Source organism: Cloeon dipterum, chromosome 2 (genome assembly GCF_949628265.1).
Source record: "Cloeon dipterum chromosome 2, ieCloDipt1.1, whole genome shotgun sequence".
Classification (NCBI taxonomy): domain Eukaryota; kingdom Metazoa; phylum Arthropoda; class Insecta; order Ephemeroptera; family Baetidae; genus Cloeon; species Cloeon dipterum.
In genome coordinates, this window is record NC_088787.1 from 27,722,871 (window position 1) to 27,747,771 (window position 24,901).

The 24,901-nt window shown below is 42.1% G+C and overlaps 1 protein-coding gene across 7 annotated transcripts in view; it reads left to right on the top strand.

The window, feature by feature from the left end:
• The window catches only part of LOC135935861 (unconventional myosin-Ia-like), a 34,079-nt gene that overhangs the window by 1,379 nt on the left and 7,799 nt on the right, over positions 1-24,901 (top strand). For 6 of the 7 annotated variants that reach the window (XM_065478432.1, XM_065478435.1, XM_065478433.1 and 3 more), the window contains exons 2-12: positions 19,746-20,156; positions 21,866-21,984; positions 22,344-22,570; positions 22,965-23,011; positions 23,081-23,144; positions 23,217-23,230; positions 23,281-23,365; positions 23,430-23,536; positions 23,593-23,740; positions 23,999-24,241; positions 24,363-24,571. In XM_065478432.1, coding sequence (XP_065334504.1) covers positions 19,815-20,156; positions 21,866-21,984; positions 22,344-22,570; positions 22,965-23,011; positions 23,081-23,144; positions 23,217-23,230; positions 23,281-23,365; positions 23,430-23,536; positions 23,593-23,740; positions 23,999-24,241; positions 24,363-24,571 — 1,605 coding nt within the window. In that variant the 5' untranslated portion in view covers positions 19,746-19,814. The remainder of the gene's footprint in view (positions 1-19,745; positions 20,157-21,865; positions 21,985-22,343; positions 22,571-22,964; positions 23,012-23,080; positions 23,145-23,216; positions 23,231-23,280; positions 23,366-23,429; positions 23,537-23,592; positions 23,741-23,998; positions 24,242-24,362; positions 24,572-24,901) is intronic. The other variant, XM_065478436.1, reaches the window with a different exon arrangement.

Sequence of the window (24,901 nt, forward strand, 5' to 3'; positions counted from 1 at the left end):
AAAGCAATAAACTTAACTTAACAAAGCTAAATGATGCAACTTAAACTCACATTATTTAATCCAGCTAACCAAGGATAAACCATCATCACTCCGCGCTGGTTTAAATTCTTCTGCACAAATTAAATTTAAAAAAACGCACGGAGAGAGCTGCGCACATTTATTATCATCATCTTCGTCTTGATTCTGGCGGGAGAAAGAAGAGGGAAGAAAATACATACACTCGTCGACATGCACATTGAGTGAGAGGAGGAGCGAGTTTCATTAGGAAACTAAGTGGAGTTGCCATGTTTTAATTAAGGAGCGGTTCGAATGGCTCTTTCTCTCTCTCTCTCTCTCTCTCTCTCTCTCTCTCTCTCTCTCTCTCTCTCTCTCTCTCTCTCTCTCTCTCTCTCTCCCTGCTCTCGCTGCCTGGCTGGGTGGCTTCCTTGCTGCTTTGTGTTGCTCGACGCCCCTTGAATGATAAAAGCGGCAGCAGCCGAGTGATTATTTGCAAGAGACTTGCAGATAATAATACGAATAACGAATGAACGGTCGTGCTCCCAAGAATTGGAACGATATTTCCAGCAGCCTGACTGCCTCTCTCTCATTGGATTTCTCGAGCATGTCAAGATGCGAGAGAGAGAGAGAGAGAGAGAGAGAGAGAGAGAGAGAGAGAGAGAGCTTGAACCACATTAAAAAAGGCAGAAATACAAAAAAAAGAAAAATACTACTCTTTGTAACGAAATTCTTGCAATCTCGTATTCATTTTGTGCTCTGGAGATTGAATGAGAAGCGGTATGATAATGCTCTAGGTTTTCATGTCAGCTGTTTCGTATATTGAAGCCTTAGGAATTACGATAAAAAAATCCCTGCAGTTCACTGTAGAACGGTACATGAGGAACACAAGTTCCAAATTTATCCAATTTTCAAACCTATACATGTCCATGTTTTGTATTTTTACTGCAGGGTTGTTCAAACAATAGACTTACTGGCCAAATTTCATTAAGACAGCCATTTTTACTCAAACGTCGTCCTCATTTGAAGTTCCGACGGTTTTATGTCAGGTAAACGATGTGAATGTTCTTTTTAAACGTACAGAAACCATAAACACTCGATAAATGAGAAGCAGTGCCAACCAGGTTAAGAAGTTGTCACACCGGACGGACTAAGTAATATCCCCTGTCTTTCATTTCCAGTGTAATTCTTCATGGCAGGCGGCAGGCAGCGTTTAGTTTGCCAAGTTGGCGAGACACCTCGTACATATAGCGTGCTGTTGTGGTTATCAATTGAGCTCTTTTGATCGTAGTTGATGAAAAGAATCCATCGGGGTGAAGGACCATTTTAGCATTTCGATTCGCAAGTCAGATAAAAATAACTGTTTCGAATTAATAAGAGGAGAGAGAGTGAGACGAGCGCGATAAAATTGATTTTCAGCGTTGATCTTCACGTGGCTAAACGACGTTTTCAGCGAACCTTGCGGGTCTTCTCCAATCAATGGAAATAAAGGTGATCGATATATTTACATAATGACTCGTTCCGCCATTAAGCAAGCAGTCGTTCCCGCCACAAATTTTAATTAGAAGCCGCCAAAGGGGGAATTGGGCGCGGAGGGCAAGAGAAGCGGCGACCGAGCCCTGGAAGCAGAGGGAAAAACGAGGTCGGCGCCGGGACGGAAAGCCGAAAAACAATCGGGCGCGCGCGCGTGCCAAATCTGCGTGCTTTATTTTTAAGCGTTTAATTACCGGCTGTTCAGCGGCAGTCAATTGCACTTGTCCCGCTCCTTGCGCACGCCCCCGACCGCCTTGTTTGGTGAACGAAAGAGAGTGGAGCAATCTGCTGTCCCCGCGGCCGCACACATGCGAATCCCTTCTGGTGGCTCCCCCATCGCCTGCCTGCCAGCCCTCTCGGTCCCGTTTAAAAAATGCTTTGCTAATGTTTTGTGGTGGCTGCGATATCGCAGCCACGCAATCTCCCGAGCTGAAAAATCTGTAGCTGAATATGGCACGGCCGCACGGTGCTGAAATCCTCGCGACGACGATGCCCACGTTCTGCAACCGAAACCGCAGGCCCTGGTTTGATATTCGTCTCCAATTTTAGATTCTCACTTTTTTGGCGTATTAATATTAATTAATGTAAATGTAGTTCCCTGAATGGAAAAACTTGTCATTTGACATTCGCAGCATAGAAAAGAAATGGTTTTCCCCATTTGAAACCGGACGCAATGGGAAAATTTTGATTTATATATCTAGCAAGCCATTACATCTATTGATATATCAATTTATCACCATTTTGAAGACACAATTGAACTGCTTTTTTGAGGCGGAACAATTGCACTCGAACAAGCAATAGTTTTCTGACATTTAAAATCTACAAATTATTTTCAAATTCATAATGGTGAAGAATATTTCCTTAAAGAAGCATCTAAAACAGTTATAAGAAAAAAAATGTTTTGTATATTTATCTGTTGTGTTCTGAATGTGGGGAGGTGTGGAGCATAGTTGCTCTGCTGATCCGCAATAAAAAATCACTTTGAATCTAAAACATTTGGTTGGTTACTAATTAGGAACATTGCGAGGCAAACTTGCTTCTGCTCGACAAATATGAGACTAAAATCAAGAACAATTCTTATGAATTTATATAAATACACGCGGTAAAAATGCTTTTCAACGAAAATCAAAGAAAAAGGGGGACAATTTCCAGATAATGATTACAAAATCTTGATTGGTTTATTTTACAAGGCAATTATAAAAACTTCTTCACAGTTAATTTTTCAATATTTTATTTTCATTTGATTACTCTAGTTTAAGTTTACCAGTCGGAACTTGAAACATTTTTTTCTCGAAAAAAAAAACGAACACACAGTTGACTCGTGAATAAATGAATTCTGCTGCGCCTAGCAGCCTGAATTTCGAGCCAAGTAAGAGAAATTTCGTGTATGTCCTGTGTCGTGTAGGGTCCCTCGTTCGCAAAGTCAGCCTATCCTTTTGAATGGCAAGTCGTGTGGCTCGCAATTCGCTCCTCGGCACTCGCGTGCGTATGTGCTGCGTGCTTATGTTGCTGTTGTTTTTGGGGTTCTACATTTTTCATACGTCCTGCTGCTTTTTATGTTATTCCCCTCGCTGTTGCCAAATGAAAGACAGCGGGACTTTGCTGAAATTTGGGTAGAAAAAGGTCAGAATTCAAGTAGAAGAGGTGTAAAACCATGATCAGAGGTCTCATTGATTCCTTTTTATGTGTAGGCGGAGAGGACAATAAAAAAACTTGTGATATCTTTATACGACCATGACCTGTGCCTCTTGCTTTATGGTCCATAAAGTAGGCCAGCGATGAATTGAATTAAACAGCTCGTCAAACACAATCAATAGTGCATGTCTTGCACAATTTTCATCTCAGTTTTACGGACGATATTGCTCAAAATCTAAACTGTCACTGTTTCATAGCAAAAGTGTTAATTTTTTTTTAAAAAAAATCTGGCGATGAAACACAGGGGAAATTAATAAATTCAAGTAATGAAGTTTTGATTTTAATTTAATGAGAAAAAATCTAGTTATAGTTATTTTCTCGCTACTTGCTGGTTAGCACCTTTCCAGCATGCGTGATTTGGCATCGCGGGACAAATGTCTAGCGTTTCAAAAAGTGCTCGGTGCGGAGGCAAGTGGCCCTTCAGTGGGCTGGGTTCCTGTGCGCGCCCTTCCCGGTCCTCGGACAGGGATAAAAAGAGCAAAAAAAGAGATTCCGAAACTTTTCAATTCCTTTTCAAGACGCAGAAACGACTTCATTTTACAAGCTCGTCGACCGTTTTGTACCGTAGCAAATGAATTTGAGCCACGATTTTTTTTATGTAATTTTAATCAACTCACCTGCTAACGAAGGATTAAATTAAATCCATTGACCAGTATGGTAAAGTCCTATTGAGACGGAGAAGAATCCGTTGTGCAACACAATCTTGGTGCCGCTGATTAAACTGCAATCTGGCGAAACGAGGCCAACGAGCGCGGATTTTGCTCTTTGCCTCTTTTCTCGCTCTCGCCGACGTGCACTTTGCACTCGTCTGCAGCACTGCTTTCGTGGTATGTAGCGCATGTACATGCACGTGTAAGTACTTGCCCGCCGACGATCACTGCAGCTTCTGTTGCAATCATGCAATGCTATGGTGCAATCAATCGATGCACCCAGCTGCCGCGCTTGGCCGGCCGGCCTGATCCTAATCGCATTATTTGTCGCTCAAATCTAACCAGATTAAAAAGTCAACTTGGTGTTTTTTCTTTTAAGTTTGCATAGAAACTCATTGCTCATGCACGCCTGAACTAGGCCAGACCGGAGCAGGAAAACTCTGCCTTTTTACAATTTCTAATTTAAGCCATTTTTTACAATTCAAAAAAGAGATCAAGATTAAAATTTAGAATCCCCATTGAGATAGGTGCGATATAAATTTTGTTGAGTCTTAAAGACAAATTATAGACATTTTTGGCCAAATCTGGCCATCTTTTCGCCTCCCCGCACCGTGGTCTTTGATTGAAACTCCAGACATTTGTTCCTAAAGCCGTAGGAAAGGTACAAAAACCAGCAAGTGGCGAGTCGGCGCCGGTGAGATAAGCTATATGAGCATTTCGAGTCACACTTTTCCCATGTATGACATTGGGCAGCCAGTATTAGAAGCCCGAACTGCTCAAACGCTCCTAAAAATGACTTACCGACGCAAGCCAGCGGGCTGGTTTTTAAAGACAAAAGGTTAATGGCTGAAGGTTGTACCTTCCGCATCAATTACTCCCATATTACGCTAGTTGAAACTTAATGACAAGTATAATTTTATGACATAAAACTATAATCGTAATAATTGTTGAGTAATTTTTCAGTCGAGCTTTAGAGATTGCATGGAATGGCCAATTGTGTCTCAAGTAGAGACAGAATAGAAACGGTATCAAGGCCAACTCGATCGAATATCAGTCATTCATAGACCAAGTTTGCTGGCAAAATCGTGATCATTTGCTAATGTGATGCACGCAGTTTACGGCCGTCGTAAGATGAGCGGCGGCGGCTGGAGCTGAATAAACTCTCGGAAGCAAACACCGAGTGGTGTGCAGCACATGAGCACGTCTATATATATTCGTAGAGGGAGAAGTATAGAAGTATAGCCCTTTTCACTGTGTGTTATTGCAGTTTCGCCAACTTATAAAAGATATTAAAGCCCCATAGCAGGCCGGACAGCGTGGTATCAAAGGGATATATATCTAATAAAAAGCGAGAGTTGGGCGACGAGAGAGAGAGAGAGAGAGAGAGAGAGAGAGAGAGAGAGAGGCTAGGCCGGGGCTCAATTCGCGATTCGCCCTGCCCGCAGCCACGGTGTATTATAAAAAAGAAGCAGCCATTATCTCATCTCGGCACCTCTTGAGCACAACGAGTACGCTACCAAACTTAACTCACGGGAGAGCAGCAGCCGAGTTTTCATCATTGCCATTCAGAGATCCAAATATTTGATGGTGCCCTCTGTGGTGCTTGAATTAAAAATTTCCCTACTTATAATCGTAGACGACGCGGCACAAGGAATATAGTTTGAATACTACATCCATCACGGCAGCAAGTGTTTCCGCAGCCTGTCTGGTGCGATAGCGAATGAGTGGTGACAACGGCCTTTTGCAGTGCGCCAGAAAAAGCTAATTTAGAGAGGCGCGGTTGGTGTGGACCGTCTCTCCTTCTCTCACTCACTCACTCACTCACTCAGCCGCTTGCTCGCTCGGCCGCGGTGACAATGGGCCGGGAAGCATTAAACGAGATTAGTCGAAAGGTGTCGCCGGGCTCGCACTTGTTCCGCAGGCCGGATTTCGGCCAGCCTGCAGAGACACGAGTTCTTTATGGCGAGACAAGCGTTAATAATGCAGATGGTGGCATTCATAATTCAGCGCCGCGTGTAATGGATTTACGAGGCAATAAAATGTGAGCGCCGGCCGCCGGCCAGTGCCGCACTAAAATCGCTCCCAATTTATGACTGCCTCTGCGAGCGACCTAGCAGCCCCCGCTCCTGTTGACTGCGACAAGTGTGCCTTTACGATTTTGACAGTTGTTTGCTCAGAGTTCCGCTATCGCTGCGAGCACGTGCACCACTTTTGCTCCTCAGATAAATTTCCTCTGGCAGACGTTGTGTATGGTTGTAATCTGACCTTTCAACTTTCGCCTTTCGGAGTCTGGAATTGCGAAGGTGGAGTAGAGCAGAACCAATCAACAATCGTGATTGCCGGGTTTAAGGAGCAAAAGATGCACAATTGTCAGTGATAACTTGATTGCTTTAATGACATTTTAACCTTCATTTTAAATTTTGTGTCAGTGGTTGTACCTGTTAGAATGCTTAAAGACTGTCTTTGACGAAGTTTCTGAGCACATCAATCGATTCTTGAGGGTCGAGTTAGGTAAAGTGGATATTTTTTGCGACCAAAACGTCCAGCAGCACAAGTATAACTTTTTTACCGCCAAAACAATTAAAACCAATTTGTGAGAACTGCACATGCGTCAGAGCTGGCACACGCCAACCTCCGGCTGACGTGACGCCTCTCCTCGGCCACACCCGTTCTGACGCATGCGCAGTTCTCGCATTTAGGTTCGTATTGTTTTGGCGGTAAAAAAGTTCTTTTTGGTCGGCAAATATATATATCCAATTTACCTAATGCGACCCTCAAGAATCGATTGGTGTGCTCAGAAACTTCGTCAAAGACGGTCTTTAAGACGGTTAAATTTAGTAAGTCTCTGCAAATGAAAATAAATCCGATAAGTTTGCAAAATCTCCAACAAGTTTATCTTCTTTCCAGAAATTGTAACCCACTATCGATCAGGTGCGCAAGTGAGGAAGCGTGTGTAAAATTGCATCCTCATTCACTCACTCGTCAATGAAGAGGGAGGGTGGAAGGGAAAGTGATAATCAGCTGGTGTTTACGCGAGGGGCTGCGAGAGTGATGAGCTAATCGTGGATGGCGTGTCGCAATCTGCTAGCCGCCTTGTTATCTCTCGGCTCGGCTCAACACGTTCCGACCAAAGGATTAAATAATGCACAGACGGCTGCATTTTGCCTGGGTGGCTCGCTCGATAAATTCTCTGCGTGTGCAGTGCCAAAGCAGCGCGCTGGGCAAAGCGTGCCGTGCGCTCTCTCTTCTCTGGTCGGTCGCGAATTGCAATCAAAGATTTTGCCCCTTTCAAGCACGCCGCTGGGAGCGACTCAAAGCGCTTCGGCCTCGCTCTCTCAACTCTCAACCAAGCAAGGAAAGGGAGAGGCGCTTCCTGCAGCTGCGCCCTTCACATTGATTGTTTTCTCCAGAACAACTCAATTCATTTAGTCTCCCCAAGTCTTAATTCTGTTGAGAGTTTATCCACTCACTCATTGATAGCAGCCAAACGATAAAAAATCTCGAACCGAAATCATATCTTGTGTATGTGTTTTCTTTTTAATGTAAATATCGCCTTGACAGGAACTTTTTGCGTTTGAGCTCACCTTACAAGCACATTCAAAATGATTAGCCATGAATTTTGAAAACAAATCAATATAAATAGATTCAATAAATATTTATTTTGAATTTGGTCATATGTGGAAATATCCAATTCCTGTTCGTAGGAGCAAATAGAAAACTTTCCACTTCCAACTTTCAATTTTATGTCCATAATTAAAAATATTTTTACTACAAAAACTCCCACCGGTTTATTAACCTCTTCTCCTTATTAATTTTGTGTTAAATCACTCTAGCCAATTTGAAATAAATATTTTTTTAATTTTTTCTGCTTAGAGATACATTGTAGTGATTGGCGCGCGCCTCTCTATATCTGGTCGAGAGAGGCAGCATGAATGGCAGCGCGGAGCAGAGCGAGTTTGGCAGCAGAAAGCAGGCTGCCGGCGTCGACGTTGGTGTTTGTTGTTAGCAATATCTGGTAATTGATTTTCAATATCTGAGAGGCGCTGGGAGCGCGCGTTATTTGTTCCTTGGCGTGCCGAAATAGCAGCGACGCGGCGGCAGCGAAAGGGAGCAAAAGGACAAGTATAGTCGGTTAGTAATTTGCCCAACGGCCCTCCGGAACGGCCGCAGAAATCTTTGGCCGAGCAGCCAAGGCTTGTTTGCATCGAGGCCAAGTTTGCTGCCCGACTCAATGGCCGACTTGTGCACCACACACAGCAGCAGCAGCAGCAGCAGCCTCTTCTTCTGCCGCGCTAATGACTCACTCTCACTCGCACGCTAATTTGTCACGGTCGACTTGAGCCCTCCTTCAACGACCCGTGTATCTTTTGCCGGCCACTTTCAAAATCTTCCTTTCAACCGCATAACTCCTCTGCACACACAATTAAAACTTTCTGCATAGAAATTTGCGCCTGGGGGATTTATCAAAACGCTCATGAAGACGCTGATGATGGTCATACTAAGTAACCGTATTCAAATTTGGTTACAGATCTTCAGAAAACAAAGCTCGATATTAATTTAGCGTTGAAAAGCAGGAAAACTCAAATTATATTAGAATTTTTTTAAATCTTAATGTGGCTTACTTAAAAAATGAAAGTTCTCGTACCGCACAATAGCTGCGCTGACCCCTCAGGCATTATTACTACTATAACGTGCAAAACAAATCCACACTGCTAAGTTCGCTGCAGGGTTTTGTAATCACCAGTAATTAAAAAAGATTGATAGTTCTCAGAATGCAAAAAACCTCCTTGCGCGAAATTAAATACAAATTAAAGAAAAGTGCCATATTTTCTTTTACATGATGAATCAATATTTTGAGCAAAAAGTTTTGTGAATTTAAGCTTAATATGTTTCATTTGCATTCAGTTTCTATGCATAGCAGTTCACACTTTTTTCTCTGTTTTGCTATTGGCTATTGTGCTTAGTCAACGAGGCGTTTGGTTGTTTTTGTTCGACGATACAAGCCGGCTGGCGTTGGCGAACGGTTAGCTGGCTTTGTTGGTGGAGCACATGTTTTGGCCGTCGGCCGGTCGTCGGGATTGACAGGTTGGGCCGAAGCAGCAGCTGCCTGATTAATGGACTCCGTCGGCGCCTCGCTCGCTCGCTCGCTCGCCGGCCGATTAATATATTCGCCGGCGGCGTTTTGTTTGCTCGTCTGCTGCTCACTTTATTATTCTCGCTGGCTGGCCGACAATGGCAGGTGCTCTGCACGGAACATGTTCCTCTATGTACGCGCGGAAAACACATAAACACATACACAGAGACGGCGAGAGCGTGGATTTTGGGCTGGCAGACTGAGTTTTAAGTAAGCTGGAGAGTGAGTGAGTCGGGCGGCTGCTGGGCGGGTGGGTGGCTCGCCGCTGATCAATACATACCCCCGACCCCACGCTCTCTCTCTCTCTCTCTCTCTCTCTCTCTCTCTCTCTCTCTCTCTGCAGCCAGACAATCGCCTTTGAGGTATCTCTTCAATGCAAGAACATTATATATTGGATTTTGAGGATGAAGTATCAGCATTGTCTTTTGCCTCTGTTCAAAAACGTCGAATCTTTTGCATAAATGAATATTTCGGTCAACGTAAAACGTCACCCACAATACCTATTTTGGGCGTTTATGCATGCCTTTGAAAAACCATCTTTTTTGTTCTGTTTGCAAACACAGTGCTAGAAATAAATAAAAATTATTTCTGGCTTTGCCTTCCAGTACGAAGTCTTCATAGTTTTTACTCTGTCGTTCTCCTCTCTCTTTCCATTTTCAAAAAATTTTAAAATCCTTTAAAAAAACATGCAACCAGCGCAACTTGCGTGTCGAGATTTTTGCCTAACCAAAATAAAGGCTGATGTTAATGGCGAACAGTCGCGCGAGGTAATAGAATTTGACAAGAAAACACCCAATTTCCTCAGCTTAACTTGCCAAATGGATAAAGCGTATATAGTGTCAACGACGGAATTGAGCGCTGAGAATAAGTGAGCCGTAAAAGGCTTGATTATTAACTCGATCAGCGTGACGAGCGCTTTCTGTATTACGGCGGCAAAAACATCAGTCTCCGGAGACATAAGGCAGTTGGGAACTTTTCACCCACAGTGACTTGGATTCTACCAGGACAATGCACCAGCCACCCTCGCCCGCTTCTTTCCTCAAACGGAACTTTCTAATAAAATTTAGCGGTTGGCGGGTGGGGAAAAAGCGACGGAAAATCAGAAGAGCAACAAAAGAAGACCTTAATTGACGCGTTTGAACGAAGATCTAGCTATCGGCAGCAAATCATTCCTTCTCTCCCTCTTGTGACTGACGTTGCTCATTACACGCGCCGACACAAAGGCTTTCTGCGTCTAAAAGCATCAGCAGTTGCCCCGTCTATGCATATTTGGCGGTGTGTGCACGCTTCAAATATGGAGGAAAGCTTTTAAAATGCCGCCGCCGCTCATTCGCCCTCGCCGAGTCTTGATTTCATTTGCGAGACAGAGAAGAGATTTTAACCATCTCGCTTTATCGGCAATTTGGTTAGTCTCTTATTAAATTAAATATGAGTAATATTGCAAATTTTATATGATAATAGGAGCAACATTTTGTATAGAACACTAATTTTGAATGTGAGGCATATTGATTGGAACAGAGCGATGAAATGGATTTCAAATTTTTGAGAGCATTTAAATTTAAAAATCACGGTATTTTGTTGGAAAATTGTTGTAACTTAATTTACTTATGAGGCACTATGTTGATCTCACTCGGATACAAAGATAATTTAACAATTTCCTTTTTAAAGTAGACCTCTATTTACAGGGCAAAAAATAAGATCGTTTTCTATTTATTAAAAGCAAGAAGTGGTTCACCGAGTCTACTGTCAGTGGAATTTAGCAGCAGTCTATCTATATACAATGCGCAATAGTAAAATCAGGACTGATTGTGAGTAACAGTTGAAGTAAAGCTTTACAGAAAAAGTGTGACAAATCTATTTTACCTTTACCTGATATACTCCCTGAAAATTGGGAAAAATTTTCAAGTTTGCCGTTTAAATTTGCGAGAAAATCGGCCCCAAAGTTTGCATGCCAATCAAGTGGCGAGCACTATCTTCCCATTGAAAATCAGGATTTATTTCCATAGAAGGGAAATTTACCTCATAATTCGTACTCCGTTGGATGGATCGCGACGAGAGGATTGAAATGAAGCGCGAAAAATCATTGACACACCGTTTCATTTTACGCTAAGTTTTTCTCGCAAATTTAAACGACCCTCTGGATGAATTTTAGCACTCCCCCATTTTTAGAGAGTAAAGGTAAAAATAAATTTCCACAATTTTTCTGTATAGCTTCACTTTAAAGACTTCGTTTGATTGTTTGAGTTGATTTAATATTTCCTTGCGACTAAAAATTGATTCATCTTTCCAATGCCCTTCATTCCCAAGAAGCTCAATCAAATCGTCCCCGCCCCAGACAAAAGTTAATCACAAAAAGTGTCGGATTCACAGAATTGCAAGATTAGGCTCGCTTCAAGAGCAGTGAATAACTAAATCCACGAAAAGCCTGTTAGAATAATGACTTAATCGCGAGCTAGTCAACTCTTGCAGCAAACTTATTTAGGGCTTGATTCACTGCTCGAGTTAATTCAGACCTGCTTCATCACGTGGTTCGGCCCGCAGCTAAATGATAATTAATGCTCAGTATAATAACTCAGCGGCGCGGTCCGCAAATTAGCCCGCGGCCGCCGTGCTTGCTCACTTTGCTGTTTGCCTGCGCTAATAAAATAAAAGGGCGCGCACACACGCGAGCGATGGATGTGCATATTGCGCAAAATCGAGCGCCACCACCAGAGATTAGACTGACTTGTACTCCGCCGGCCGCCGCCGCCACCGCCGCCGCTGCGGGTGCTGGTGAATGCGTTGCTGGAGCTGTGCTTAATGGAAAAATTACTCCTCATTTATAAACATGGAAAATACGCCGGGCGGGGGTGCAAAAGAGCCGGCCACGCCGCTCTGATTTCCGCTGCAATTTGCGTTCGCGGCCGTCAATGGCAGAAGCTGGGAAAAGACTGAAAAAGTTGATGCCCAAGGAAACATGGTTCTCGCGAGTTTCTGCGCAGCTCCGTTTCTTTTGATGTCACTCTTGCCTCTGCCACAAATTTTCATTTGTCTGCTTACAATCAATTTTTAAACTGGGGCCGTTAAGGAGAGTTCGGTTAATCGCGGAGTTAAAGAGAATATTATGTTGCTGGACAGAATTTAGCATTGTTGGCCATAGATAATTTTAACTCTTTGCAGAACCTTACAAAATTATTTCCCCCTTCAAATCGAAATACTCAAAAGAAAATTAAGCAAAATCAAAATCCAGATATTGTAAATTTCTCCAAAATGAAACGGTCCTTACCATACGATTATTTTTGTTTCGTTTTGATTCATCACGTAAATGGTGTGCGTTTAATAGCAAAATAAGTTGACCTTTTCTGTTAGCAAACAACACGCACTGCTGAAAAATCAAACAAGCTTTAAAGCCGGTTTTTAGAGGTTAAATTGATTTTCCTGAATTCTATGCGTTGTGCATATATATACACATGTCAAACGATGTCGGAAATTAATTAATTACCGTCAAAACTGTTTCTTTTCCGACACCCGATTTTGGGTTGGTGAAGGTGGACGACTAAATTTTCGTTTTTGTTTTTGGACTCTCGTGAGGTTTTTCTTGCAATTTTTAAAATTACTTTATAGGGATGAACCTGAAATCCCTAATTGATTCATTAATATATTCCATCTTCGAAATAAAAAATAAATAACGTCAGTAAATTATGTTATTTCACAGTATTTGTGCAATGAAAAACTATATGTATATGCCGAGTTTCAAAACCTTTTTGCCACTGTGACGCTGTAAAAATTGCCAAACCATAAAATAAATCAACTCTCCCGCCGATGCAATGATATGATTGATGCATTGTCCGCTGTAATAATTTTCGGTCCATTGGGAAATTGAGAAGAGTGGAATCCATCAAGTGTCCGAGCAAACCGCAAACAATGAAACGAAAATCGACTCGAAGCATTAATCACTTTGCTCGCGCGGCGCCAAACGGCAGGGGTGGCGTTGATGTTCACGCACAGAAAAATTGCTGGCAGCCGCCCCCCTCGCGAATGGGTTGGCCGAATTATTTATGCATTTTTTTCGTGGGCTGCCTGCTTCGGCCAAAGCGATTTTTCATCGTGTCATTCGCGATATCAGCTCCGGCGGATGGGCGGTATTTTTCACGACGGGCGACGGTAACGGGCCCATCAGTTATTTGTGCAATGGACTCTGTAATCTCGAGCAAAGTTTGACGCAACATAAACAGCCACCGCGCCGCAGCCAGACGAGGGCAAAAAGGCAGGCAGAAGAATGGGCCGGCGTCAGCAGCCGGCATCATTCACGTGCAAATAGCGCCTCCCGCTCAATTTCGAAGCGGCCAATTTTTGTCGCCGCCGCCGCCTCCGCCGCCGCCGCACCACTCCTTTGCACCTGTTAACGGACGATTTTTAAGGCTGCTTTCCTCTTCCTAGTGGCAGCGCCGAAATTTCGCCACCGTTTATTGATTAACCAACATACTTGCTCGGCTAATCTACTTTTCTAGGTTACTCGACACACATACCCTTTCGCAAACCTTTCTCGAGCCGCAATAAGGTATTAATTATGTTAAATATAAAAGTGCAACTGCGTGACAAATAGGGGCTTTCCTAAAGCCGTGCAAAAACTCAACGAGACAAAAGGAAGACATGATCCGGCGCGTCATAAGTGACGACATTACTGTCTACATATGTTTGTTTGCTTTTGAAAATGTAGAAGCATTGCATGAAGATAGTGATGGTCTATAGACTTACAATGCCATATATTTTCATTTGCCAGACAATCGGCGTGTTTATCTAAATGGATTTAACCAAAACATATAATTGAGTAATTATGAATTCTCATTTGTTGGTTTTCGTTTCTGATGAGTCAAATAGATTTTTCCCAAGGCAAATTTTGGAGATCAGCTATAAAAAAAGTTTGTTTGTTAATAATGATTTGTTAGAAATATTTTAATCCCTTTTATGTGGACATTAGAAAAGAGAATATTATTCAAATCTCCTGTACGCGATTTTGGCTTGCCGTGGTCTTTTGGCGTGGGCTGCATAAAAATGGCAGATGGAATTCATTTATAGAATATTATGTGAAGCCCGAGTTTCCTTCCATCGGGGCCGCGTGCGAGTCGAGCCGGCCTAGAGTGTGTGTGTGTGTAAATGTGCAACTGAGCGGGCTGCTGAAGGAGGGTTGCTCGCTAAATGGGGGTGGGTCGCGCGGGCTAAAACTGGGTCACTAACGTGCTATAAGAAGATTAACGGTCACTCTACTCTTCACAAACATATTACTACCAGTCAACGAGAACGTTTTGTACAATTTATGATGTCACTTTGTATTTATTCAGGCAGCGCGCAAATTTCCTGAAAAGACGATATCTTTCTCTCGTCGTCGTTTTTCTCCGCCGAACGAATGCCATTAGCGCTGCCAACTTTGCCCCAGGAAGTTGCTGCAGGCAGTCACTCGCGCGATCTGTGAATAAATATTCCGAGCGCGAACTGATTTCGAACTTTTGCTTTCTAACTGCAAGCCAACCTTATTATTTACTTCAAATTTTAATTCATTTCCTCTTATTAGTTTTAGATCAAATAACCATAGCTACTAAATAGAAATTTGCAATTTTGTATGGTTTCCACAGCAATTTGTTTGATCCCTGCAACCAACAAAATTATATATTTTGGACCGCGTCAACTTTTTAACTATTTGTATGCATTAATATAAAAAACCCAAGGCATTCGATTTATGAGTATTATTCAACTCTCTCTAAAATCGCAACCAAGAATAGGCAATTTGGATATTTGGTGATGTTGCTCAAAAAATGAATCTCTCAATTTTGAAGGTTTTTGTTGAGTTTTTGACCATTCATGCGAACTTATTTTAAACAAAAATCATCCATTAGTTTTGCAGTGCAAAACAATATTAGTGTCGATTCCAGCAAATCAAAAGCGTGTCTACAACTGCCTTTGCTGTGAGATGAAACTGTGAAATAACAATATTTGATTCCGCCTATCTATAGTGATTTCTTCGCCGCCGTATGTATAAATATCAATTTTTACACTTTCCCACGCGCATCTGGCGTCACAAAGAAGCGAAGTGCGAGAAAGTGGGCGAAATTCAGAGGGTGGCAGGAGGAAGAGCCGCGCCGTTTTGGCGCTCCATTTCTTTCTGCACCATTTGAATAACAAAGGAGAGCAGCCAGCCAACCTTCTCGCCTGCTCTTTCGTGCGAAAGAGAACACAATTTCAGCAGCTGATTTTATTAAATTTTGCGCTTTACTCTCTGCAGTCTAAATTTGAAAAACAGAAAGTGGATGCACTCTATACACGGATTAAGAAATTTAATTTGAATATATAATATGAATTAAATAGCCATCTAACTATTAAAAAATGGTTACTAATTTTTTGGGATCAGGTTTGCCATTTCTAAGAAAAATTGAAAGAAGCACCAAAAGCTATAAGAATTAAAGATGCCATGAATATTAAAATGGAAAAGATGGCAGAAACCAGAGCTACCAGGCGAATTTTATATCAAAGTTTTCGTTTTTCTGTGACACAGAGCTGCTTTGTGGAATCGAAAAGCACGGAAAATGTCAAAAGTAATTGTAATGTCAAAATGAGAGATGAGCCTAGCACAATATGCACATGTCAACGCGAATTGATCGATTCTTAAGCGCTTATAATGCATTAGATCCGCCTCTTGCGTCTCGCTTGCTCATTCTAGAAGCTCCTTCTAGTCGGAGCCGAAATTTCCATCTGAAGACGAGCCGAATTTGCAAAGACAAAAGCCGCATTCGTGCTGCTTGCCATATACTTCATAAAGGGCTGATGCATGCGCGCCGCCGGTCATTCATGCTGCGTGCGAGATTTCTTGCCGTTCGCTCTTGAAGTTGCTAATGCAATTACCTCCAGAGCAGCTCTCTCTCTCTCTCTCTCTCTCGTCGGCCGATACACTGCTGCTGCTGCTGCCGCTGCATGGTGGCGGAGTCATAAAGAGCGGTCTTCCTGCGAAGTGCTGGTTGGCTAGGCGCGCCCTCCAACCCTGCCGAGCCCATTTATAATGGCGATGCGATGAGTGATGACTCTGGTAATGGAGCGAGCGCTCGCACCGAAATTTATATCGAGCCCACTCGCTTTCGGCCACTCGTTTGCACACATACACTCACATGCCAAATAAATGGAGAGGTCAAAAGTTGCTGTACCATTCGCGGTGACACTTGTAAGGCCGAGACTCGGTTTCGTTAAAAGCTTCGGACTTGTTCCACGCCCAGACAAACTGACGGCTGGCTACTGACTCACGTCTGCTGCGGCAATTGTTCAATCGGTTGACGATTCTGCACCACCCCGCAGTCGACCTACAAATTAAACGATATATTTCTGATTAGATTTACTAACTAAATTCTTTTTTATTTCTCGCTTATTTAATACGACCCAAGAGTGTGTGCATTTCTTGGTAGTTGAAGTTAAAAGCGAGTTATGTATTTAATATCGTTCTACATTTTCAGAAACCTTTCGAAAGAATGTATTTTTGCACAATATTACATTTTGAGTTGGCACTGCAAATTCTGTCTTATTATATTTTATAAAATTTAGACTCTTCCGCCTAGCCGCGTGTCCAACCGAAAAAGTGAAATTTATATACGCTGTGGATCGTTGTCAAGCATTTGGGCTCAACGGCAAACAAACTGCTTTTAATGCCAGTTGGGCGCACAGCGAGTTTCTAGGGTGGTCTCTAGTTCCTATATTTTTTATCCTATAAAATATATTCTTTTACAATATTAAATCGTAAAGAAATTAAATCAAATCTACGGTATATTTTCCAGTATTGAGATGCTGTTATTCCGTTTCCGAATTACTTTAACTTTAGAATAGACTGAGAGATTTATGGAAAACACCAACAGACAATTTACAAGTTGCACAAATAAAATAACTCTGTTTTTATGCGTTATGTTTTTTTAGATAGAATTTCAGATAATGTTAGCAGCCTCAAATAAATGCTGGAAATAGTTGTACGCCATTGGCGTTTAATAAATATTCTATTTCTATTTCTTTAGATAATGTAGCCGTTCAAACAAAATTAGCATACTAGTTCGCGAAGCACCAATTAAAACACAAGTATAAATGATTTCCATGAAAGGCGAGTCGGGATAAAATATATATTTCTTAAAAATGACTTGCATCAGACATCGCATGCGTATCGTAAAATGTTGGTAGTAGAATCGGCTTTAAAAAGTTCTTGTTCGTCACAAATTTGTAGGAAGCTTAAACTGGCTAACTACGGTCCAAGGCTTCTTTAGCTCTTATTGACCAAAAGTGTTAAAAAAACACGATCAAAATTTGGCACCCTCGGCAAGTTTGGCTTTGCAGTTTGCATACCTCATTAAGCGGCAGGGGTTGGTGCGGATTTGCGATTGTGCGTGCCAAATCGCGTGCGAAGATAGTGAGCGGCCGTCGAAAGGCGTAACATGTGTTCCTGACGGCGCAAAAACAGCCGAGAAAATTACGCGCGACGACCTGGCCGCAAACACGCGCATCGGCGATCGCGGCCTTTCTACGTCGAACTCGCTCCGTAAAAAAGCACAAGATAAGCCGCGGTCGAACCACGCCAGCAAAAAAGACGACAAGCCATGTTTCGGCCGTTCAGCAACGATGGATGAGTATTTCAGCAGTCGGAAATCAATACGCATACTCAAGAGCCCATAAATCTGGCCCCAGAGACAAGTACCGCGCGCTGTGTGTCTTGCTTGGCCAGATAAATAGAGATGAACGCGATCGCTTTTCAGCTTGCAACCGTCAGCACGCACCGTGGGCAAGCTTGGATTTTTAATGCTGAAAAATCGATCTGTGCATGCTGAGCCAAAAGTTGAAATTCCTGCAACGCTCTAAAAATAAATTTTTGAGGGACGTCGAGATTCGGAAGGGGGAAGAAATGATAATATAGTTTTAATAAACATTTTCATTAAATGCCAACGTGAAACGTGAAAAAATGTAGAAAGCCAGATCTTGCGTAGCAAAATTAATAATTTAAAAGGGGAAAATCAATTTTTTCATTTTGATGATTTTATATTCCTTGTAACAGGCCCACAAGCCAAAATAAGACCAATAGTCAAAATCAATCGTGCATGTATTTTCACTCGATACGGTTTGCACACATACTTTAAATAATTGTCTTTGTTAGTAATTTAGGAAAGTGTTAGTAAATTAATCTGAGACCTTTTGCGGATTCATTCAGGGACAAAAACACTTTAGAAAACACATTTGAGGTGGAATGTTTTAAAAATATTTGCTCCAAAATGTAAAATTAAGCACCGGATATTATTTTTCTTTGAATTTTAAATAATTTGAGCTCTGGATTCGAAGTATGTGCTCACACATTCCACCAATTTTCAACATAAATTAACAATTTCACGCCGATATATTGAAAATAGCTTTCTTGATTCAATGCCAAATTTTGCACCAAAATTATTCAAGGTGCCCATTTTATCCCACATATTTTTACATTTCCAAAATTTTTTCATTTCAAGCTTGTACTTTTGTTTCACCCATGGCTTCCTAACTGCAAAGTATAGCTTCACGACTGAGAGTTAAATCGTTAATTATCCAGCTCTGATTGAAAGAGTTTTATTATTATGTTGTGTCTGATAACGTGATAACAGAATAGAAACGAGCATTGGTGCACGCGAGTGTCATTGGTGGAGGCGTGACGGAATGCATCAGCCAAAAATTGACGTTTTTTAACGCGCTCGTGAAACTTTACAGCCGCACCTCATTCGCAGTGAAAAAGTTTTTAATTAAAAATTTTATGCAGACGCGGGCAAAGCTCGGCGCGAAAGACGTCGTCAAAGTGAAGTCAGACGACCAGAGGGGTCGACTGCAACCCTACCGAGGGCGAGATGTGCATCTGAATTATTTACCCGCGCGCTGTGTAGCCGGCCGGCCGGCGCCGTTTTCCAAGGTGCGCTTTATGGGCAGCGATAAAACGGCGTTTAGGCCCGTTTCGGATTCGCATCTAATTTAACTGTGCGGTCGCTATTTGTGTGCTAGAGAAGGGTTGACAGCCGATGCGACAACTTTTCTTGTTTCCTGCGCTCGATTGGAAAGTGCCGAATGGGAAATTATTTGTTCCCCCATCACTACATTTTGCTTTCAGAAAGTTATGCAGGAGACATTGCTAGGAGACTCAATTTCAAATGAAATTTCCGTTTTAACACACGAACAAAATCTTTTCAAAATCAAAAGGTTAGATAAAATAGCGTTAGACGATTGTATGTGTTTTATTAATTGTACTATGTACACAAAAATAAAATTTTTAAAACTTTAATTAATTAATTAGATTTGTTAACCATGCTTGACCCACTCTTTATAATTTTTTTTTGCAAAATTCATGATTAGCACAACATTTAACCGGCTCATTTCTCTCATTTTCTACAATTAAGATGGTCTTCATATTTTTAGCACAGCATATCTTTGTGTTCGCGAGTCTCAAAAGGAAAAGCGCTCAACCTTGCACCAAAATTTAAGCAAATACCTAATACCATTTAAAGCGCGTATTTGACAGGATTTACAAGCGATTTAGACGGTTTAAGGAGCTTATGGGTCAATTTAGACTATTTTCGGTATGTCTCAAAAGTCTTTATGGGCTCGCTATTTGGTGCCAAAAATTTAACCAAACGATGCACTGAAAAATAGTTTTTGCTAAAATTATTTTTCTCTTATCCAAAAAAAGTTATGATGTGAGATATTAATTGTGAATTGATCTGTGTTCGCAGGAGCAGCCCTGGCGTGACTCAGGAAGGGGCTGCAGACACCGGTCTCGTGGCCGACCCCTCGAGGAGGGAATGTCCTCTGGTGGCGTCCCATCGGCTGCTGCTACGGTGCGTCTCTCATCTCCATTGCAAATACGCGCCCCGGGCCCGACGTCATCGGGCGCAATAAAAAAAGCTGACGTCCGTCGGGCCGATTGTTGCGACAATGTGAAACACGGTGTGTGCGTTCGTTCGCAGAGCTCCTCGCAATGTTGCGGCCAGCACGGGTCACGTGGTCATTCCGCACGGCGAGCCCCGCCCCTGGCGATCCACGAGCAGGAGGTAGGGGTCGCGGACACCCTCCAACTCGAGCCCCTCACCGAGGAGGCCTTCGTCGCCAACCTGCAGCAGAGATTCAAGAGAGACCTGATTTACGTGAGTGCAATTTTTTTTTCTTTGACTGCGATAAAGCCGGACTAACAAAATTACACCTTTACTCCAGCGTTATTTTTTTAGGAAATGGAAAGGAAATAAACTCGAAAGGGAATTTTCAGGGTGGATGAAGTTTTTATTTGTCCTTGGTCGTAATTTTTCCTCTAAAAATGAAGAGCCTTTTAATATAATTTAATTCAATAGGTTAAATTATTTTAAATTTAACAAGAAAAATTAAAATTATACCACTACTTGCTATTAGGAATGAAACATATCTAAATATATCAAAGATGATATCCATCCCATTTTCTTTTGCCAAAATATACAAGTGATTTATGTTATCCATAACTGTCTTGCAACAGATTGCAACTTTGCTTTTTTCGCTGTGTCTGTCCACGAAAAACTGATATTTTTGGCCACAGACACTCGGGGCGGTCGGATTGAAGTATTGATTGCAATAAATCATCCGCAAATGCCACAATAAAAATCCCCTTCTAGTGCGTGAGTGTGTGTATGTATGTTACGCTTTAGTCAATGGTATTATTTTGCACACAAAGCGAGTGTTCCCCTTTAATAATCGGCCGCAAACACAGAAAAGGTCTCTTTGAATGTTTATATGTGTGTGTTAGTTTCTCATGCGCCCACAAAGCTCCCTTCGCCAAGCCATGCTGAGGGGAAATTGAACGAAGGATTATTTGCTTTTAATTTTGGCACTCAGTGATAATCTGCAAGATTATTTTGCGGTTGGGTGTCTGCCAATATTATTTGGTTGAATTTTGGTTAGTGTTGCAAAGCTCTGCTACATTTATGTCGTTGCAAAAATTGAAAAAAGTTCTGATTTTGGATGATAGTATTTAAAAGCACATTTATTTGCTCCTGAAACACCTCATAAATTTTGGATGTTATTTTTTAATGCATAAAAGTTTACAGTCAAAAGATTTCCATTTTATTGAGCACATGAGAGATTTTCTCGTCATACTTTGTGAGTAATTTGGGTGGAGTCTGTTTGAATATGTGGCGTGTTTGGTAATAGGGTCGTGGAGTGGTCAAGCAGGCTGCAAAGCAGGAAGTGCGCTTGCTATCCACTCGAGGGGATTGCAGCCCTTGTGCAAAACAAGTTAGGCAAAAGTTGAGCACGTGGGTCGAGCGGGTCACACACACTTCAGGAGGCGCCGAGGATGCCCGTTGGAACTCGGTTATTCGAGCGGGCGAAAACTTGCCTGAAAGCACACGTCCTTTGTTTGCAAAGGCTAGAAGGCTTTCTTTGAAGTGTGCACACACGGCGCCGATATGTTTGTTCTTTTTCAATCTGAAAATATGTGCTCAACTCGGGTTCGTTGCATATTTGAAAATAGAGCATGATAAAAAGGCAGGCTTGCTAATGCTTATTTTATGGCTGAAAGCGTTAGAGTTGCCGAGAAAGTAATTAAATAGGAAAGCCTTTCCTTAATCTATTTCCGGATATTGTGGCGAGAATGGAGAACGCTCTTTGAATTGATCAAATTGCTCAACGGCCGTTTGCCGGGAAATAAGATTAAGGCACGTGGTTTGAAGAATGGTCCGTCGAGAGAAATGCCGTGAAAAAAACGCCGGCCGCCAGTGCCACGCGACTAGAATAAAAACGCTTGTTTTGCGGCTGTGCGCTGGCAGCTCAGCTTTCCCCAATACAAATATTGACCCATTTAATGAGAGAGGTCTTTTGCCCCTCGCAGACGAGCGCTGGGGATGTTTTGGTGTCGGTCAACCCCTACAAGAAGCTCGCCCTCTACTCTCTGGACGTGGTCGAAGCCTACAGGAACAGGCCCATCCTTTCGCACCTACCACCGCACATGTGAGATGATCATTGAATATAATTAAATTAATTATTCTTTAACTATCACTTATTTATACGGCTTACTACTCCCTTAATAATAGAGATGAGAAATTGATATGTTAATTTCGGCTAATAAATTGACAAGACGGAAAATCTTTATAAAAAAATAAAAAAAAAACAAATAAATATTTTAGTTCTTATAATACATTTATAAATTAATATACATTTAATATAGTGGAAACAAAAAACGTAAAGAAATGATTTATAGTTTTAAAAGTTTGCAAATATTTTAATATTATAATTTTAAAAAAGGTTATATTTTCTTTAAAATATTATAAATTTATGCTGTTAATAAGTTGTTTATTTCTTAAACTTAGATTTGCTCTTGCGGACAAAGCGCACTGGAATCTGCGAGAACGCAACGAAGAACAATGCGTGGTCGTGTCCGGAGAAAGTGGCTCAGGGAAAACGGAGGCGGCGCGCATTGTTTTGCAGTACGTCACCGTGGCCGGCTCGGGGCCCTCGGGGGCTCAACAGGACCCTGCTCTCGCACCCATCAAACTAATCAGGGACCGACTCTTGCAAGCAGGACCTCTTTTAGAAGGTGAAATTCAATCTAAAGTTTCTTCTTCAGCTGTGACTTACAATTTACGATTCTGAATTTATGATTTTCTATAATTATGAGAGTAAAGAGTTAAATTTGGGAACAAAGATTATAAAGATGCATCAACGCTATCGTTTTTCTGGGTGTAGCTTAGTTTATTTTACTTGAAAATAGCGAATTTGGTGTGGTGATTAGCGCTGCAGCGGATTCCCGTCGCGCATTAAAACATCGTAAATTGCGCGTTGGCCAAACTTGACACTGGCTGGTGTCGACACACAATTTGGCCGCGCAACAAACACGAAATCCAGCTCAGTCACCCAATTTCGCGGCGCTTTTAACGCGGGAAAGCTTTTATGACGGTAGTAATTAAGCACAATTATGTCTCGTTTTGCAGCTTTTGGAAATGCAAAGACTCACAAAAACGACAACTCCTCCAGATTCGTGAGTAGAGCACGCTCTTTGTCTCGTGAGCGCGGACGCTGAAGAGTACTTTTTGTTCTCTGATTTCAGGGCAAATATTTGGATGTAGAGTTTGACTTTAAGGGAGACCCCGTGGGAGGCACATTCACGAGCTGTGAGTAAACACGCACGCATTTCTATACTTTCACAACTTACTAACCGTTTCCCGTTTTCCCCCTCACTGCAGATCTTTTGGAAAAGGTATGACGATTAAAAAAAAGCTACAACGTTTCTAAATTTGAATTTTTCAGTCTCGCGTCACAAGACAATTAGCGGGCGAAAGAAATTTCCACATTTTCTACCAACTCCTCACCGGTGCAGATATTCAACTGCTCAGTGAGTGTGCCTAGACCTTGGTCTGTGTCGTTCACAACTTAATCTGCCCTCTTTTCTGTTGCAGAATCTCTCAAACTCCATCGCAATATTGACAATTATGCATTTCTTAGACCTAGTAGACCACTTAGTATGGAAACAATAGACGACAAAAGAGATTTTCAAGTTACAAAAGTGAGTGCAAGGCAGGATGCCGAAGTTTCTCTTTAAATTTTTTTGTATGCTTGCAGAAAGCCTTAGAAACACTAGGGTTCTCCGCCGAAGACGTGGTGCAAATTTTCAAGGTGGTAGCGTCGGTGCTCAAGCTAGGAAACATCGGATTTACTCCAACGAGCAATATTGACGGCACTGAAGGATGTACTGTTACAAATGACTATGGTTTGTTTATTTTTTTATAAAAATATAATAACAAACTGAGCACAACTCAGTGTTGGCTTTAACGGCTTGTAATTTCACACATTTCGTTCAGTATTTTGCAAAGTATTGTAATAAATAATACAGCTTAGAGACTTCACCAATTTTGATTATTTATGCATGTAAATAAGACGCAAAATTGATTATTTTTCAATATCTTATAGTTGATATTTACATTTGAATTTTGTTTCGTTTTGCAATCAATCATCGGTCACTTTGCAGAACTGTTTGAAGTTTGCGGGCTGCTCGGCACGAACCCTATGGAGCTCACCTCAGCACTCACTCAACGCACAATCCTGGCGGGCCCGGTGCTCGACTCGCCCTCGACCAACCCAGCGCCGCCCCCGCCGCCCCCGTCATGCGGCTCCCTGCGGGGGGTCAAGTCGGGCGGCTGCTCGTCGTCGGCGGCAGGCACGCCGCCCTCGTTTGTGCCTTCGTCTTCCATGTCCTCCACAGCCAGCAGAGGTGAGCCACAACTCAAATTAAAAAAACTGTTGTTCAAATGTTTATCGTACAAAAAGATCATACAACGCAGTTTCGATTTTTTCCTTTAAAGAAAATTAATTGTTAAAATATTTTTTGGCAGATGTTTACGAGGTGTGCGAAATGCTGCAACACTCGACCCTGGCGCGACTGACCCTGGCCGATGAGCGTGGCAGCACCTCGACTGCCGGAGAGCTAGTCGTGGCCGACCTGAGTGCTTCCGAGGCCACTGCCTCCAGGGACATCCTCTGCAGGGCGCTTTACTCACGGCTTTTCGCGTGGCTAGTCAAGCAAGTCAACGATGCAACAAGGGTAAATTTTCTGCTCCACGGAATTGTCCTGAAATTATTTTGTTTCTAGAACAAACTCATTTTTTAACGGTCAGAAGGAATTAAATGCAGCTTCCTTGGTGTGTAGTGGACTGTTTAATTATCCGTACTTCTACAGAAATGTTCTGCTCTATTTCTATAATTTTGGCCACTAGTTGCAGCTCTAATTCATGAGTTTCCTCGGAACGGAAGCTGCATTCAATTTCTTCTGAAGATTAAGATAACCTCGCGTTATTCTGTTTTCATTAGCGTTTATCAAAATTTAATGTGTTTATTTTAGGTTAAAATTTATAAAACTCGTATGCTGTTGTGT